The sequence below is a fragment of the Idiotropiscis lumnitzeri genome, chromosome 15, assembly GCF_059441095.1.
Source record: "Idiotropiscis lumnitzeri isolate Australia: NSW breed Sydney's pygmy pipehorse chromosome 15, RoL_Ilum_1.0, whole genome shotgun sequence".
Lineage (NCBI taxonomy): Eukaryota > Metazoa > Chordata > Actinopteri > Syngnathiformes > Syngnathidae > Idiotropiscis > Idiotropiscis lumnitzeri.
The window spans coordinates 13905002-13924958 of NC_142405.1; the positions used below are offsets into that span (position 1 = coordinate 13905002).

The 19957-nt window shown below is 40.8% G+C and overlaps 1 protein-coding gene across 4 annotated transcripts in view; it reads right to left on the reverse strand.

Moving 5' to 3' along the window:
- Positions 1-1616: 1616 nt before the first annotated feature.
- Positions 1617-19957, reverse strand: part of wipi1 (WD repeat domain, phosphoinositide interacting 1) — a 31146-nt gene continuing 12805 nt past the window's right edge. For 2 of the 4 annotated variants that reach the window (XM_088317781.1, XM_088317780.1), the window contains exons 5-13: positions 19384-19481; positions 17409-17501; positions 14488-14558; positions 13688-13795; positions 12106-12267; positions 11296-11403; positions 9552-9652; positions 9271-9371; positions 1617-2366 (exon numbers count right to left, since the gene is read on the reverse strand). In XM_088317781.1, the coding sequence (XP_088173907.1) occupies positions 2316-2366; positions 9271-9371; positions 9552-9652; positions 11296-11403; positions 12106-12267; positions 13688-13795; positions 14488-14558; positions 17409-17501; positions 19384-19481 (893 nt within the window). In that variant the 3' untranslated portion in view covers positions 1617-2315. Of the gene's footprint in view, positions 2367-9270; positions 9372-9551; positions 9653-10943; positions 11404-12105; positions 12268-13687; positions 13796-14487; positions 14559-17408; positions 17502-19383; positions 19482-19957 lie in introns of those variants that run through there. The other 2 variants (XM_088317779.1, XM_088317778.1) reach the window with 1 other exon arrangement.

Genomic DNA, 19957 nt, shown 5'->3' on the forward strand with positions numbered 1-19957 from the left:
GGTCGTGGTAGACCCGGGGCACATTATCTAGGCAGATCACCTCTGGAGTTGCGGACCGGGGACTAAGCCCCTTCTCCGCCGCGCGTAAACATTGTGCGTGACAATGGGGACTCCAGTTGTCGATCGACAACCGGTCCCAATCTATGACGGGCTGGTGGCACCGTAGCCAGGGTAGACCCGGAACGATAGGAGCAGCTCTGGAAGGCATTACAAAAAACGCCCGCCTCTCTACATGGTTGCCTAATAATCTTAATGTGAGAGGTGGGGTTACCTGCCTGATCTCTGCCAGGAGCCGCCCGTCGAGGTCACAAACCCTCTTGGGCTTTGCTAAGGTCTCGACCGCGCAGCCTAACTTGGCGACCAAACCGGGGTCGATAAAACAGTCGTCGGCGCCGGAGTCCACTAAGGACCGGATGCTGATACTGGCGCCCGGACCGACTACCTCTCCGATCAGCTCTAGTCTCTTAGACCCCTCGGCCCCCATGTCCCCGAGGTCAGCAGGCGAGCCATCGGCGACCTCCTCTCGGGAAGCGGGGGGCTCGGGTGAAACGACGACCGACTTACAGAGTTCGTTGGGGGTTGCTTGAGGGAAACCGCGTGGAGGCCGTGCCGGGCAGGAGGACACGCGGTGACCTGATGCACCACAGTAGAAGCAGGCCCCCGATCGGAGATGTCTCTGGCGTTCCGCCGAATCCAGCCGGCCCCCTCCCAGCTGCATCGGCTCGTCGGCAGGGCGGACGGTGGCGACCGGCTGACGCGCTGGCTCGGTGCGTGGCAGCTCCGCTCCCCTCTCCCGGCGCCTCTCTGGCAGACGGTTGTCCAGGCGGATTGCCAGGGAGATGAGCTCCTCCAGGGAAGACGCGTCCTCGCGAACGGCGAGTTCGTCCTTCAGGACGGTACTGAGTCCGCGGCGGAACAATGTCCGTAAGCGCAACAGGAACAACTTCAACGAACGTTACTTCGTCTTCAGCTGCTTCTGGATTTGAATCGCCAGCTACGACCGCGTCGTCTGTAATCTTTCTTGTTCTGATGGGTGGAGTCACGTGACTACACACGCTGTCGCCGTCTTAAAGGGGCATGAACATAGCCGCAGTCGGAAAATACTTTTTTTTTTAAAAACAGTTCCAAAGCATAAATCATTATGCTACCACTACCATGCCATGTTTGTTGTTGTTTGCGCTAAACATCTTTTTGAATGAATGAGCTTCAGAGTAGCATAGATTATGGCAATAATCATCTTGTTTGCTGAATTGATTAAACTGGGAACAAAAAGTTACTTGCTCATAGTTTTTCAGTACATTACCTTTTGTCAAGTATATGTACTGGTATCTGAGATGAATATTATTAGTATGTTCCTGACAATCTGTTGAGAAATAACAGTGCCAACTCATGTTGAACTTTTGACTGTATATTGGAATAAATCATTTTTTTGCTGACAGCTTAACATACTTATGCAACAAAGGTTAACACCTTTATATAAGCAGTAAATCTTTTATAATTGGACCTGGGACTGACGTTGTTTACTTAACTAAATAAACCACAGCTGTTACAATCTAATTTGTTTTGGTTTGTTTTGACTATAGTGATGTGAATGAGAGCAATGAAACAAAATCCCATTTACCAGTTTTATGCCACTTTTCTTGTTTATTTGTTTTGGTCTTGTGCAATCAGCAAAATACTTTGCTTTGTTGTATAAATGATACTAATAGTCACATATAACATACAGTACACATACATTTCCTGACATGTATTCAGAACACCAGCACTTGACCCATGTCAACACAGTCAAATAAAATACAGATTAAAACTGAAAGATGTTATGAATATGAACTGAAGATATTATTTAGGGAAAACACATTGCTACAATAATACACTTTAATAAAATATCTGTCAAGTAATAGCGCTTTTAAAATCACGGTTACCGTTATATTGCTGTCCTAGCATGCACCTCAAATATTCATAAAATACTCAAGCATAAACTCCCTGATTTCCTTTTAAGTTGCCATCATCACTGAATAAACCATAAAACCTCCAATCTGACGAGATATTTTGCGTAAGCTTGGAGAAGTTTGGAGTCCACTTTGACATAATGAGATTCATACCGTCATGGTATTGTTCTGGAACATATTAGCAAGGTGGCACATTTTTGAAACTACTACTCGATAAAAATTCTTTTAAATTGTTAGTGCCTTGTTTGAAAAGGTTAATTCTTCTCATTTTTTCATCACTCGCTGAAAGAATAAATAGCTTGGCACCATGAAAATTAGATTCCTGCTCATCTCACTTGCTTGGGCTTGGACGTGACATCTACCATCTCATGAGCGCCTTCCCTGGCCAACTCCAGTCCCATCACGGCACCAACTAATCTACCAAAACACATGAATACATTTATTAGTTTTGTCTCCACAAGATATGAAAATCAAGCATTTAAATGATTAAACCTAAGAACAATCATTAAGAGTGCTTTGCTTTTGCTTTTTGTAAAAAAAAAAAGAAAAAAAAAAAAAAGGCATGAGGTCCATCTGCAATATACAGAAGAGGATTAGGGCCAGTGGAGAAATAAAAAATGAACATAGGCAGGATTCTTCCCATTTAATTCTGACTTAAAATGAGAATTCAAACTTTACGGTATTAATTCTTACTCAAGTCAAAATTCTGAATTTATCTCAGAATCCTGAGATTGGGCAACCGGTTAACACGGTGGCCTCACAGTGCAGAGGTGCAGTGTTCCATTTGGTAGGATTCTGACTCTTATCTCTGGCCTTCCTGTGTGGAGTTTGCATGTTCTCCCCCTGCCTGTGTGGAATTTTTCCACGTGCCCCGGTTTCCTCCCACATTCCAAAAACATGCATCGTGGGTTGGTTGGTTGGTTGAATACCCTAAATTGTCCCTAGGTATAAGTGAGAGCACGCACAGTTGTTTGTCTATGTCAGAGGTATTCAATTAAAAGTCACAGAGGTCCACGACTAAAATTGCTTCCAATTAAAAGGTCCAAACCAAAGTCCAACTTCCCTTAATGTCTAGCCTATGTTTACATTTTTAGTTTCAATATTTAGTCATTTTCAACAGAGCGCACTTATATACTAAATATTTAGCAATGTTCACATTAAACATCTTTGTCAGTCAAACAAATATAAGGCGTGCATTTCACATTCAAGAAAATGTGGCTCCAGGAACTTAAGTTTGCCACTTCCAGAAAAAAAACAGTCAAATATCTCCTGCAGAAATATATCAAGTGCTAAGCATTGAGTCAACATCTTTTACCTTTTTTCTTCTCAAATCAAAGAGTTATCAGCCTAAAAAAAACGGAAAGCCTAATTATCCAAGTAAAACAGGTCAACATGTTCAGTACACAATCATTAAAAATGGCTGTCCTCATGAAAAACTACGTCAAAATTAGCTTTGACACCACTTTTTCTTTTGAATATTTTTTTAACTTCTCTTAATGAGAAAAATTTGTTTGTGACTGCCCTGCCAGTGACTTAAATCTGGGTTGGAACGGAGTCAGGGCCATTGGGATTTGGTAGATTATTTCACACATCTGGGCTTTGTGTTTTCCTTTAAATAATGTTTGTGCAACCGTATTTAAGCACTCCTTCACAACTTCCCCATCACTGAATGTTTTTTATGTTTCCCCAAATCCATGGTACTTTTAGTGAACATTCGTTTGCATGCCGCTGGGCTGTAAACGAAAATGTAAAAATCTGTTATACTGCACTCTAAATTCGATGTTTTTGCGTGCGCTCACCTCAAACTTCAGCGGATAACTTTGCAAATAAGGGCGGTGCTTTGTTTCGTAGTGGCGCTTTGCAATGTTGCGACACTGGTTTTGAATCGGCTGCAGGCAGAACGAAACTAAATTTCCCCGTCCATTCATTTAAAACAACACGCTTCGACCTTGCTAACTTTTTAGCAAGGCAAACTGTCAGCAGCACTCTCTTCCGGTCTGCTGCGCAATTGGCAGTGGATCGTAAACTAAAGATTTGATTGGCTCAAATCAGTGACGCCTTTTCCATATTAACTAGAATTGCAGCGCCTACGTTTGCGAATACGCCCTGAAAAAAATTCATCGTAGAGCGGTCATGGGTCCGGTCCGAACCATCGGATCCGGACCGCGGTCCGCCATTTGGTGATGCCTGGTCTATGTGATTGGCTGGCAACCAGTTCAGAGTGTACCCCGCCTTCTGCTCGAAGAAGCCAGCTCACTTTAATCAGAAATCTCAATTTAAAATCAGAAAATAAAAAATGAGCTAAAGAGGATTAGGGCCAGTGAAGAAATAAAAAGGTTGGCAGGATTCTGACTTAAGTCTCAGAATGTCGTGGGAATTCTCACTTTAACGTGATATTTTTCATTTATTTTCAGAATTCTCATGGCACTTTAAAGTGGAAATTCTCACGTTAAAGTCAGAAAATAGTGACTTGGGAAGAGGATTTGGGCCAGTGAAGAAAAAAAAAATGTTGGTAGGATTCCGACTCTTATCTCAGAATTAACATCATTCACAGAATCCTGCCAATCTCTTTTTCTTCCCTCTTCCGTAGCAAAATGCCATTTTTTTTCATTTCTATAAATATTTAACGAAACTACAAATACTTATGAGAATTTGGGTGCTAATTAATATATTTATTAGGTCTGTCAAAATTAAAGCATTAACTCAGGTGATTAACCCCAAAAAATTAACTCAGTTAAATATTTTAACTCAGTTACTCAGTTTGATTTACTTTAAAAATCATTTGCATACTTTGCAAATATTGGGCCATATTAGCAGGCCATCTTTAGCACGTCTCAGAACAAAACACTGTGTTTAAGTTACAACTGGGCCTTGCAAACCAACACTGCTGGAGTGTGGCGCTTGCGGGCAGTTTTGAGAAATGTTTCGAAAATAAATGTCTGTAAAGATGTCTCCATTTAGATCGTATTCAAGAATCCAAGAAAGCTATTAGAACACTTTGAATTAAATATACTTCATATTTGGTGATTTTGCATCAATTCCAAGATTTTATTCAAGTAAATATGTTACAAGCTTTGCAAAAAATAGTAGTTGATAAATGTGATTCATCACAATTAATCATGGATTTTTTTAGGATTAATTAGTTAAAACAAATTAATCACTCGACAGCACTAATATTTATACATCCATCCATTAATTATCTGTTCCGCTTCTCTTCAAAAAGGTCGCAGGGGTGCTGCAGGCTATCCCAGCTGTCGTTGTTGTTGTTGTTGAGTCACTCGAGTCGCCTGAGGATGATCCTCAGAAGCGCTAGACTCGCTTGTGGGAGGCGCCTTAGTTCTTCGAAAGAGAACCCCATCTGGCGATGGTATCGTGCTGACTGGAATGCAGGGCAACGCAGCCATAGATGCTCGGCCGATTCTTCTTCCTCACCGCAGATACGGCACCGATCATCTTCGCTTTTCCCTGTCAAATGTTGCCATCTTCGGAGGGCAGGATGGTGACCGGACCGGAATCGGATAAGATCGACGAGGTCTTTCTTTGGCAGTTGGGACTCTTCCTCCGGATTGGGGCGGGAAGAGGTGAGGGAAATGAGGCGGGGGTGTGTAGATGGAGGGGGTTTGCAGCTCCTGCGGATAATGGCGAGCCGGGTTTGTGGGTCCAGCGGGGTGGCAGGTTGGGGGAGGGCAGAGCCAAGTTTGGCCTGCTCGTCTGCAAGGTCGTTGCCCGGGAGGTTGCAGTGTCCCGGGACCCAGATCAGCCGAATGCTCTTGGAGGAGGGGAAGGCCGCAATTGAGGTGTTGAGGGAAAGGAGGGATGGGTCAGACAGGTTAGGGTGTGAGAGAGCTTGAAGGAGTGACTTGCAGTCTGTGATGATGGAGGCTGAGAACCAGTCGTCGTTCTGCTCGAGCCAAGAGATGGCCGCGATCAGGGCAGACTTCTCTGCCTGAAAAGAGCTGCTAAAGGTTCCAGTAGGCGCGTGCCAGGAGTGGATCACTGTGTTGCCTCTAAAGACGACCACTCCGGCTCCTCCGTTCTCCGTACCGTTTAGGGTGGAGCCATCAGTGAAGATCTGCAGGTCTGTTGGGCCCTCAGCCGCAATTGTTTCCTCTGCAGAGGCGAGTTGTTGGGCGGGGGATGTGGACTTTAGGATGGGGGTGAAGTGGATAGATGGCGGTGGGGGCAGTGGCCACGGAATATTAGGGTTATGTACATGATCCGGGTCCGCTGGAGTGAGGTTTAGAGAGGATAGAATAGGAGTGGTAGTGTTCCTCCAGTCATCTCTTTTAAGGCGTTTTGATTAAATATTCCCTTTATTAGTCCCACAATGGGGAAATTCGAGATTCGAACCCAGGCCTCCTGGGGAGACTGGGTCCGGAACGCGGCGCCTTAGACCACTCGGCCATCCTGGCAGTGCTTTTCCAGAAACATTCTCCTGTCGTCGTTGGGGGGGAGGTGGAACCATTCATCAGCTTTCCTAAGGCTGGCAAGCTGAAGTCGGGAAGAAAGCGGTGGGAGCTGGGCTTCATGGAGGACAGCGTCGATGGGAGTAGATCGGAGTTGGCCCGTAATTGCTCGAGCTGCGTCCGATTGTGCCCTCTCCAATTTTTGGATGTTAGTTTTGGAAGTCCAGGGCGCCCAGGCAGGAGCTGCATATTCTGCGAGCGATCGAAGGATGGCTATGTAGATCGTCCGCATCTCCAAGGGCCGCCATCCCCAAGACGTACCGGTCAGTTGTCGCATGAGGTTGGAGCGTTGCTTCATGACTTGGCACAAGTGCCGGACGTGGTCGTTGAACGTCAGACGGCGGTCGTATCGAACCCCCAGGAAAATAGGAGTAGGGTTTGTCTTGAGTCTCGAACCCCCTACAGTGATGTTTGGGCACCAAGAGGATTCAGCAGCATCCATGGAAAAGAAAGCGACTTCTGACTTCGCCGTATTGAGGGTGAGACGATTGTTAGAGGCCCATTGGTATACTTTGGCCGCCTCCGACTCTAGTGTCGCCGCCACCTCCTCTTTATTGCGGCCAGCTGTCGTCGGGCAGTAGGGGGGTGGGCACCCTGAACTGGTTGTGAACTCATTCACTGCTAGTCCAGCTAAAATGAATGTTATTTTTGGCTTCTATAGCCATCAATGACAGTAAATAAGTTAATATATTTGATCTTGTTTTTTTTTTTTCTTACGTCAAATATTGTAATTGAATCTCCTTTCAAAACAGTCACACGCAGAAGTGTGAAAATTTGGCAGAAAATGCATTTCCTCTGCATATTTCTCACCGGTTCACCTTACGTTATCAAGCCCCAAAAGTCAAATTCACATGAAACCCCTCAGACAGAGTTTCAGGTCAATACGATTTGCATGTACTGATAAACGCTCATTCATTTGGACCCTTTTGTATTTTTGCGCAATTGACTCCAAAGGTTTCGGGGTGTGACTTGAATACTCTTAAGGTTGGAGCAAGATTTGTTCAACACCGCGTGACTAAAACATCTTATAAAAGGCGTGGATTACACAAATTGGCCATAACTCATTGACCTTTCATCAAATCCTGATAAACATCAGTAGAAATTTGGAGAAAAGGTTGAATATTTCTTTTAAAGCATTTTCATTCTAAACCAAGTGTGATTAGCCTGAAATTTTGTAAGATCCTAAGAAGAAAGACTTCTGTTACATTACATTTTTTTCCTCACAAGTAAATGCTTAATTACTCTTCCAACATAACCTGCTTTTTGAGTTTTGTAAAAATTAAGATATGAGTCAAATGTCAGTATGCCAATACCGTTTCTGCTCAATCAACGCACAAAGACAGTTGAATTTGGTAGCTGTACTGTTTTATTGTTCCTTTAGTGTGTAGTATTCCCAGTGTTGGAGTTATGCATTACAAAAGTAAACCGGTGCAATAATATATTTTGGCAGTAACCATGTAATATAATGAGTTACTCTCAATTTTATTGTAATGTTATTATAGTTACTCAGTCTGGTAATACATTACAGATTTAGGAGCTTAACGTTTTTTTTACTTTGATCAAATACTGTGTAAGATAGTGCAGCTCTCCTCCACACGTACTGTGTCAGCTACGGAAAGAGGCAACATTTATAATCTGCTTTCATTGATTCCCTAAAGTAAGCGAATTGAACGCTATAACTCTCTTTGAAGAGCTTCATTCATATAGACTCAATAATCAACCTTCTCAAGTACTGAGAAATTATTGGTTGCGGCACCAATTACAGTCATGGTTTCATAAAATAAAATGCAAAACATACTAAAAATACATGCTGGAATAAAACCTAATAAGCAGGAAATAAATTACGAAGAATTGAGTCATTATGCTTTTTAGATGTGATTTTAATGAATTTTGCGCCATCAATTGCAGAATATAAAACATAGGTCATTCTGATTGGCTGCTCGCAATCAAAATGCTAATTCTCTGCCTCAAGGCCAATGACGTGTGGTTGACCGATGACGTCACGCTATGGCACATGCAATCGGACAAAGTACAATACGTGCCATTAAAGAGAGTCTGATGCGCTTGTTCATTATTTCCATATTCTTGATAAATAATCTCAAACGTTTGTCTCCATGTAGTAAAAGAGAATTTCAACTAACTGAACTTTGAAATATTAAAAATGTTAATGACAAAGGGTCAGTCAGGTCAGTTTTGAATACATACAGTATTTTTTGCTTCTATTTCAAATGCCTTTTCAATCTTATCGGTTTTGTTAGAATTATCAATTATACGTCATCCAGCACAAATTTTTGTGTGTAAATTAATTTGAGTATGTTGATAATATCATTTATGGTTTGCAGTCTGGAATCGTTGATTTACCGGATAAAATATGAATTCCAATAGGTATATTTAAAACAAAAAATCTTATTGAAACAAATAGTGAGCGCCCTCCAAGTTATATAGTAAGTATCTTTATTACAAGTTATTTCAAGTTTTACTAGCAACAGTATGGTAGAAAATTAGCATTTTCTTTTGAAAGTGTCAAAATCATTATTAAATAAATTAATCCAGGATAAAAAAAAGTCACTCAAAAGTAACTTAAACTTCAGTAACTGAGTTACTTTACAAAGAGAAGCAACTTGCCAAACAATAGTTATTCCTGAATCCAATTTTTTTTTTTTGCACATTTCCCAGATTGTATGTCTTTCTTTCTTTTATATAATTTCCTTTCCATGTCTGTTTCTTTTTACAGTTAAAACTGTTAGTTGTAGAAAACATGCTAGATAAATACATTCTCATCATTTTTACAAAGTAGAATGTTACCGGCTTTACTACAACAGGAACTTGCTTAGTTAGCACTTCTGGATGCTCACAGGAGGAAACTCGTTCTCATCATCCAGACACACGGGTCCGTCAGCAAACTCGTGTTCTGGGATTACTTCCCCGTTCTTTGCCCCGCCATCTTCAGAGTAGCCTGGAGTAGAGAATAAATGAAGGAAACAGATACTACTCCAGAAGCAGCATTGGCAGTCCATGATACAAACTTGGAATGATGGGAGAAGTAGTACCACACTGAACAATAGCTTTCTTATCAGTGCCAATGAAGCTCTTCATATCACATACAAACTAATTGACATAATTTATGGATACTAACCAGTAAGAGTTGCTGTGATGGGACTAGAAGCTGGTAAGGCAACGGTTGCAGCATATGAGGGACACGCCGGTGCTGCCATCAGGTCATCAACACCAAAAAGCCTAAAAGAGGAAGAACACATTTCTTTATGAACAACTCATCATTTTCTGCACAAAGACCTAAAGCATTTTTATCTGTCTGTTTTACTCAATGCTAAGAGGATCACAATAAAATGTGACCAGAAATTAATCTGTGACATTGTTTCAAAATTCCATTTGTTCATCTTCCAAAACAACATCCTCCAATGAGATTAATCATTTGGTTCAGAGCCCAAGATGACTGTAAAAACTTTATGTACTACACGCAATTTCAATACCATTAATTGTCATACACTGATAAGTAGACTAATGATAAATGAGGAAGGGTAATAAACATGACATTCTTATGTGCCTGACCTAGGGCTGGGCAGTAATTCATTTTCAATATATATATAGGATACACACCTGATCAAGAACAATAAAATTGCACTAAATGTAATATCGATAAAAATTGTTTTTAAAAAATCAGGAAGCAAACCGTGACCCGTCAATCTGCGTGCTGTCGGGACAGGTTATAGTATGACGGAGTTGTGCCACAATACAAGCAACTAGGTGGAAATTTAAAGCACAAAAGTGCGTTTTACCACCGGATATTTTGAATGATAGCTGTCCTCTTGATAGTTGCTTTAATTTTTATCTTCAATCAATTTAACTTTTTTTTAATTCTAAATAAGTGAAAAAAGCAGTAATTATCGATAGACTAATATGAAATATGTCCATTGTGATTCGCTCAGCCCTACGAAGCACATTGTTTAAAAAGAAGTTTATTTAATTTTTACACTGACCAGTTAATTTGACTATTTATTGTTGTTTTAACTTATTATTTAAGATATTTTTAAATAGAATTACCTAAATTCAGCCTTTTTTCTCCATGGCCTTGTTTTGAGGAGTAAAAAAATAAATTAGAATATAAAATATAAATAATATTCACTAATTACCGATATTTACTGACATACATTTTTTTACATAAACCTGGATTACATGAAACGAATGAGTTAAATAAAGAACACCGATAAACACGTGAGACGTGGCGCGTCTTCCTGTCAATCGTCAGCGAAACAGGAGTCTGCCAGTGACGGATTGAGAAGATCAGTGAGTACTGACCTGGTTCAGGATCATTCCAATGATGGCCGAAAACCCTATTCCATTGCCGCAAAGTCTTTTTTTTTTTTTAAGTTTCCCATCATTCATCTTTTACCAGCAAAACGGGCGTTCATCAATGACTAACGGACCTTTCATCAGTACTGACGGAATGCCATCTTTTTTTCTTTGTCTGTATGTGCCCTTGCGATGTGTAGGCTGTATAGTCAAGTGAAATAGTCAGATATAGTTAAGGCTTAGTTAAGGCTGCACCCGCATCTTGGTCAAAATCAGATGGGAGAGTCTCCAGATTGAGAGTAATACACATAATGGATGGATTGAGTTTATCACATGACCCACATAAGGTTATTCTAGTTAACAAAAACTTAAAAATAAATAAAAAAATACAAAAAGAAAAAAAAATATTCATGAAATAAAATAAAAGTCCTTTAAAACCTGAAAAAACTAAAACTAATACTTGGGCTAATAAAACAAAACTAAAATGAAACATTTGCGAAAAAATAAAATAAACTTTAATGAGAAATCCGAAACTATTACAATCGTGGAACACAGCCCTATCGCCTGACCTGTGATTGTATGCCAATATGCATTCGCCTCCTTCTTGTGGGTTCACGTTGTAGATGAAAAGCTGGCCATCAGCTGTAGCCACCAGCAACCGTGGATGCTTCTGGATCCTGAAACAACAAATTGCATTTTGTAACGTTTAGAGCCATCTCGGGGTTGGACCAAATATTCAACACCTCAATTTTATCATGGCACATTTGCCGATTATTGCTCTATATTGATCATTCGCCAGTCACATCGTAGAGGTTGTGGGTACTGTGTGTGTCTGTGTGTGTGTGCCATCCATCCGTCCGTCCGTTCGCCCAACCACCCAGCCACCCATCATCTGAACCGCTTCTCATCACCAGGGTTGCGGGCTTGCTGGAGCCTATCCCAGCTTTTTTTGGGCAGTAGGCGGGGTACACCCTGGATTGGTTTCCAGCCAATCACAGCGCACTCAAACAACCATTTGCGCTCACAATCACACCTGGGGGCAACAAACCTGGGGGCAATTCAGGGTGTCCAATCGACCTACCATGTATGTTTTTGGAATGTGGGAAGAAAACCGGAGTACCCGGACAAAACCAAACATTTATGTCCTTATTGCCTTTCAATGTGTCCTGAGAACCGCAAAGTACAAGTGCCTGTCTGAAAAGGCATGAATGAGGGCGCCAACGCTAGCTCACATAAATCTTCATGCCAGCTGGCAGGAAGTGTGGATCTGTGAGTAAGACTAGACTGCACAGCAACTTTTTTCATTTCATTGTTTGAGAAAAATAATGACATGGACATCACCTTAAAGTTGTCGACAAATTTAAAGTCGTTCAACTTACATGGCCAGGGCACAAACGTTCTTCTGGCCTGATGTGACGAGATGAACTGTGGCAAAGGCGCGGTCCTGGCTCATCATACCGGATACCTGAGCAGGTAGGTAGCTGCTGGCTGCTGTGAACATCTTCCCCACATAGGCTGCCCAAGTGGCCGTCTCATCTCCACTGTATGCAGGAGAAAGGTTTGTTTCAGATAAAAACAGAGGGAATTGGCATGTGTTTAGACCTGGTCTTAAGTATTCTGTGTGTCTACTAGTTCCACAAAGACCCTATTTTGGTAGACTGGTGGTCGTGCGCACAGCGTAAAGACAGGCATAAGTTTATTTCCGTGCCATCGCAAGTCTAGTCTAGCGTGTATGGGTGATTATGTTGAGCCTCTCCAGTGCATATCGTGACCTTGCCCCCAACCCATCCAGCAAGGTGGCAGAAAATAGTCTGTGCTCAGCGTTAAAATGGGCGCACCGTCATTTGTTGTCCCAAAGCACTGGTCTAATTCAGCGTATCGGTATACGCACTACGCATCACTGGACATTCCTTCCGCGCCTACAGGCGTATCTGTAAATTTGGTTCCAAAAAGTAGACTGGATTTTAGACTCACAAAAAGCAAATCTACCTCGAAGTGCGGTGGTCACGATTTTTGATCGAGGCGCAGGCAGAGTAATTTGGCACTGGGTGGATGTGCGTGGTGGAAGCAAGGTTATCATAAACAAAAACCAACAAAAAACAAAAACTAATTAATACAATTTTTCGTTAATGAATAAATATAAAAGCGCAAATGTTATTTGAAAAACAATAACTAACAACATTGTTCACATATTTAAAATATTTCCAATGCATTTATATCCGGCAAGGACAGATCGCATTACAGTAATTGTTTAATGGGGCAATGTTGCGCGAGCGCATGTGCATGACCGATAATGTCGAGTCCTGACACACACACACACACACACACCCCCACCCCCACACACACACACGCACCCCTGCACACGCACGCACACGAAACAAAGTGTACCAAACAAGCACAGATAACCACATTTACAGTGACCAAACGACCTAAACTGCTTATTAGGAACCGATTATAAATTTCAAATACCAGTAGAAGTGCTGACTTATGAAGTAAAATTATAACGCATTACAAATGATTTCCATATACTTCTGTTGAGAAAGGATTGAAGAAACAACACTTTTTGCTGATTTGTGAACAGAATCTAACTGACTTGATATTTGATTCTCTTTCAGTATTCAACGTATTGGTACAAAATGTTTTTGGGTTATTCTTTAGTTGAATTGCGTGCCTCTTAAATATGGGAACATTATCATGAAATTGTTTTAAATATGAATGTAAGATTTCAGCACATAGTTAAGTATGCATAGGCTTGAAAATAAGTAAGAAAATGCAATGGCTAAAAAGATCTCTCTAAACCACTGGAACTAACTTTTCATTTTGGGCTGCCAAATATTACATGTGTCAAAAGAATGTACCTTTATTAATGTCTAGCTGCTTTTTTTAGGCAAAAAATATAAAAAAATATGATGTGTGTGTGGGTGCGTGTGTGGGAGGGGGTGTGCGTGTGTGTGTGTGTACCTTGGTCCCACTTGCTCCAGTTTAAAGATATGTACTGTTTCAGTGTTGCTGGAAGCACAGAGGAACTGGGCATCAGGGCTGAAGGATAAAGAGCTTATGTTGACGTACCTGTAGACAAACCATAACGGTAATTTAAAATTTTAAAGCTGTTAGTGTATTTTTATATCCACTATTATGAACATTTTAGTAATTCTCTTTAAATAACTATGAGGGAATTCGAGACTAAAGAAGTGACCAGTCTATGTGTTGAAATTCCAATGTAAACGAGATACTGCTCAGGGGGACAAAAGGCTTGACCAGTATTTATGGCAGGCCTTCCAGGATGTGAAGAGCACTCGAGGTGATAGTTGCAGACTGGATGGGCATCAGAAGGCCACTTCAAAGAGCAACCATATCTGCTCTCACCGTAAGGGGCTTCGGGGGCAAAATCAATGACAAGTTCAATGAGAATGCATAGGTAACAAGTTAAAATTAGATATACATGTCCGGTGTGGCCTATAAGAAGGGAAGGCCGGAGAGAGGGGACACCTTCCCCTTTTTCTTTTTGGGGAGACTTCTTTTGACATCAGCATGTGACGAGAATAAAATCTCTTTCTAACCAAAATGGCTGTGTCAGAGAAGTTTTTTCCATCACCAATTCTGTCCGGAGGGAAGGTGAGCCAGACCCACACATCAACAACAAAATATACCACACTGCCTTGATCAGAGTGTTGACATTTTAAAAACGTGTTCATACAGGTCCTGCAGTGATTTTATAAATTGATGCAGTATATAGATGCACAATGCCATGCTAATCTTACCTCTTCATGCCACGACGGAACTCGTATAGACGGAAGCCCTCAGGAATGGAAAACACTCGGATTACGGTGCCCTAAGAGACATTCAGGATGATCTTTACCCTCCTTAGCAAGGATAATGCACAAACTACCAGATGCTAAGGTAGTGGTTCTCAATTAGGGCTGGGCGATAAACTGAAAATTTACCGTTACCGAAATTTATTCCAATGACCGAAATCATTTTGCCCATGTCGGTAAATTCCGTGTTTAAAAAAAAAAGAAAAGCCTTCTCTGTCCGCGGCATGCCCCTTTAAGACGACTACAGCGCCTCTAGTGACGTGACTCCACCCGTCTGATCGAGAAAGAAAACAGACGTCGCGGTCGTAGCTGGCGATTCAAATCCGGAAGCTTTTTCACCACCCATAACACAACCATGCTGTGCTGAAAGTTCAAAGAGAGAAGCAAGGTTCGACAAGTAACAACAGCCCATAACGGAGGCGACACCATACGAGAGAACGTCTCAGAGGTGGACGCGACAGCCTAGCACATAGCTAAAGATAAAGCTCCTCTAGTTACAGTGGCGCGCACAGGATTTAAACGCTTCATGAAAGCCGTATTTCCCGATATGGATTACATCGGGCCGGGAGCTTAGACATGTCAAGCATTTTGCATCTTGTGGTCGGGTCGCAACATGGATCCCTGATTGAGCCTGACTGTGCATTACATAGACGTCAAGTGGCGACTGCGCACCGGAGTACTCGAGACAGCACATTTTCCCCGATGATGCATACTTGTTTATTTGGCTTGCATTGACATTTTTCTTTCATTTTATTTAGCATTTTTTTAATTTGGCTTTATTTACATCATGCCAGCATCTTGGCGCAATCTATTTGCAGAAAAAGATTTTTCAAGAGGTACCCTTTTTCTTTGTGACATTGTTCAAGTCATGCAAAGCAAGCTATTTGGAATGTTTATTCAAATTATTTTTGTACTTTTATTTTTCATTGAAAGTAATGTGTACCAGTTGTTCAATAAAAAACAGTCAATATGCATTTCCTGCATTTATTTTGATTTTAGTCCACGGGGGGAAATTTATCGTGCATTTATTGTTATCGAGGTAAAATTGCTCAATTTCTCGCGATATTGATTTGAGGTCATATCGCCCAGCCCTATTCTCAATTATTTCCTGTCACAACCCCCCTACCAAGAAGAAAACAATTCGCGTCCCCCACCACTGTCATGATCCGTTCCTGTCATGCCACGTGTTTTGTTTGTTTATGTTCTCAGCTGGCCCGAGGGCGTGCCTCCCGGCATTCTCGTCATGCCATGGCGGAGAGACACGCCCACCGGCCACACAGCTGTGTTACGTTAGCCATGATTATTCAGTGTATTTAAGCCTCCTTCCTCATTGCTCTCGCTACGTGCCACGTCTGTGTTGATTCCGCGTTTCCTTGATTCTCGTGTTATGACCTTTGTTACGCCAATTGACTACGTCTCGTGCCCTGTACTTGTCGGATTCCTTTGCCCGTTCCCAATTGACTCCCCTTGCTCTTCTGCGGCAAGTGATTTCCGTTCTTGTTCTTTTCCCTTGCGTTGCAAGCGTTTTTCGTTATCGTTAATGTTTTCCTCCTGGAGTGGACTTTCCCTCCAGCGCTTTATGTTGGACTTTGTCGGCTCCGCGCCCGTTTGTATTGTAAGTACCATTGTGCTAATAAACATTCTGTTAAGCGCTGCATCTCCTGTGTCCGCGGTTAAAGGGTTCCTTCCACACTGCTTTTCCAGCCACGGGTGGAAAAGCAGCTCCTTACAACCACAATTCCTTTTACATCTCGTACTAATGTACATGTTCTTTGTATATTAATGTTAGATTGTCAATAAAATATCCCTTAACAAAGCTAAATTGATAAAAAAAATATATCATTTTGAGAATAACTATTGTGAAGATCTCAAAACTCAGTACTCTGTGGTGCAAATATTGAGATGATAAATATTTACTATACGTTTTTGTTGTTTTTTTTTAACTTTATTAACATGAACAAACCAAACAGTTATTAATACGTACATAATATAGAAAAGACAAAAAGAGCGAGGGGGGATTTTAAACTAAAATTCTATATAAATAACATAAAAACTCAAACTCGCGTTGTCTGAGATCGCCTTTTTCAGTCCCAAAACCAATGCAAAAAAAACATGTTCCCCCCTCAGCATCGCACCACGCCCCCCCAGGAGGGCGCGCCCCACTATTTGAGAATCACTGCCTTACTTAAAGTTAAAGCACAGTAAACACTTATGCTTGCTTAGATTATTCAGTTCTTCATAAGGAAATATTATTTCACTTATTTTTGTGTATATATATATATATATATATATATATATATAAAATTAGTTTTTGTGAAGCTTGTAGCAAGTTATTTACTGGAATACTATCTTGTAATTAATGTAAAGTAATAATTGTCAAAACTTATACAATTACTTCTACCCATAAGCCCCACACTCCTGCAGTGTTGGTTTGCAAGACCCAGTGTTAACTTGAGCATGGTGTTTTGTTCTGAGACGATGTGCGAAATATGTACACTTATGGTACAGTGTTTGAATTTGGCTTTGCGAGAATATATTTGTTTATAATTTCACTCCAAATGTATCTCAATATTTGTTATTTGACCGACAATCAGTGTGTGTAAATCTGTTCCGTGTGTGTTTAAAGGATCACATACACTGTGGTGACGAGACCTGGGCCTTGCGTGTGTGCCTGTGTGCGTGTGTGTACACAGTGTATGACAGTAAGTTTACAAAGATTGAAAAATTATCTCTTTACTGATGCACTTTTTGTGGTTTGACTTCCTTTACATATAGGCCGATAAATGTCCCTCTTTAAAAAAAAAAGGGCACATCCATATTAACCAAACATGTCAGATTTTGAGATGAAAAGAATAAATCGGGATTACCCGCTCTGAGGCGCTGGCAAGTTTGGTGGCTGAGGCATTGAAGCAAAGAGCTGCCAGAGGACTGTCGTGCGCTGGGACCATTGTCACTGTGCTCTGAAACGACCAACAGGATTTTCAAAACATTCATATTTCCAGTTTTCAAAAATGTCTCAGTATTGGCCCCATACAGACAGTATTTTCAAAGAGGCACGATTCACCACGATCTTCGAAATGTTGGAGGCATAAGTAACAGGCCAAGTGTCACACTTACACCAAGACCTACAAAAATAAGTCTTTTGCAGACATGCTGAACCGAACAGGAAACCAACCATTCAAGATTTTCTATGAAATTTGCTTTTTAATAAGGTCACATTTTAAAGAGTTCCACCTGGAGATTGTATCAGACTGTCTTGAAACTGTGGGTAGTATTTCATCTAAAAATGTTTAAGATAAAAAAAAAAAATGAAAAAAAAAAGCTAAACTTTTTATCCATCTAACGCTGCTGCAGTAGCGACACACTGTTTACTGTGAAAAATTATGCTGATTTGGTCGGTCTTAACAGGCTTGAAGACATGTAATTTTACACCCACATCAGGTCTGGCAGTAATAAAATCTAATTAGTTTACTGTGCGGTTTAAAAAAAAATGGCTAAGTAACATATGAAACTTTGCACACACATTAGGCCTTGCAAAAAGTATATTCAAGAGGCTTATTTTGCATGCAAAAAAAAAATGGCACACTAACACGCTTTACAAACCAGCCCCAGTTCTATGTTTCGCTGAGGTCTCAGAAAATTGGGATGCAAATGGGACAGCCCAAGACCTACAAAAGTCTCTTGGAGCTATACAGTGAACCTAACAGGATGGCTCTCATTTTTATCTGATGTACCTTTCCTACAGGATTAACCATATATACCTTGTATTTTTTCTGAAGAATGTTTAATCTTTCATTGTTGATGAAACACAAAGTTTGCAATGTTTCGTGAAACGCTACTGCCGTTGCAACACAGACAAGAAAAAAAACGTTTTTTGTAAATGGAACGTCTGAAAAATGCATGTAAAACTCACTCACTGCTGGCAAAAATATATAATAAAAAACTAAATTAAAAAATCTATGTATAAAAACACAAGTCTATTACACCATTTTCCAAATGTTCCAATTCCAATGTACCAGCACCCCAATGTGCTTGTTTTCCAAAGTGCCCCGGGCTGTGAGGGCCCTCCATAGCGGCTCGCAGCTTGCTTTTTCAAATGACAAAATGAATTTGGACAGTAAGAGGAAAAAATATCAGATGATAATTTAAAATGAATTTGTATTTAATTTTTTCTACGTGTATTTAAATGTATAATAATTATTATATGCAGTTGTTCCAATATGTAGAGTTGTGTCGTGTGACAAAAACATGTATTTGCCTTTATTTTCTTTATTGGCACATACTTGAGCTATAATGTTTTGAATTCAATAAATAAAGCATGAGTATTGTATTTCCGCGACCATAAGGCGCACTTTTAAGTCCCAAATTTCCCCCTAAAACAATAGAGGTGCCTTGTGATGCGACGCGCCTAGTGCATGGGCTGAGCAACTATCTCAACCATTGAACCGAGCTAGCATGCGCGAGCTTGCATGTGCGAGCTAGCAGTCTAAGTATCAAAGACAGAAATAGCACCCTCAACTGGTGCTGCGGCCTTTGATACAGTGCGTCTTTTGGTCGGTAATTGACTGATGTGGTATTCTGGGCCAATGTAAATAAAATGCCACTGACTATAGTTAATGGATGACAGCCCAACCATTATAGCTTGCCAACGTCAACTATTACTTGGCTAAATTTAAAACTTTAATCAATCTTTCCTTTGTGAACTCTCATCCTCTGCTCCAGACTCTTATAAGCAATAGGCTGCACAAAGCCCAACACTGGAGTAATATGAGTCATTGTTTGAGTTTTGACAATAATAAATGGCAGTATACTTGTTCTCTGTATTGAAGAGTTTCTTCTTACCATATTTTTGGCATCATAAACTATTATCTCTCCCATTGTAGTGCTGCCAGGGTATGCCAGGTAGGAGTTGGAATGGTTGGTAGATAGAGCACAGAGGCCTGAAAAGAAGGGATTTTAGTCCAAATGGGAACATACGTAAGAACAAGCTAGTAGAAAAAAGTTTTTCATGCCAAGCATGTATCACGCGCTTGTGCACCAACTGCTTGTTATAAGTGACTACGTTTACATGCAGTCAGTGTTCAGGTTAAGGTCAAAATTCAGATTTCTGAAAGTTTCAGAATAACCCATTTACATGACAGTTAGTCACACATTTAAAAAAAACTGAATAAGAGTATATTTGGGATTTTGCATGCGCCTTTTTTTTTTTTTTTTTAAATCAGAACACTGGCAATATTCGTCTTCATTAACAATTTGAGCTTCAGGAGTACCATATTTTCCGGACTATAAGCCGCTACTTTTTTCCTAGATTTTGAACCATGCTGCTGATACAATGGTGCAGCTTTTCTGTGGATTTTTCTTTCACCAGTAGGGGAGCTCTATATTTCAGAAAACACGCTAAATGAATCCCGGGTCT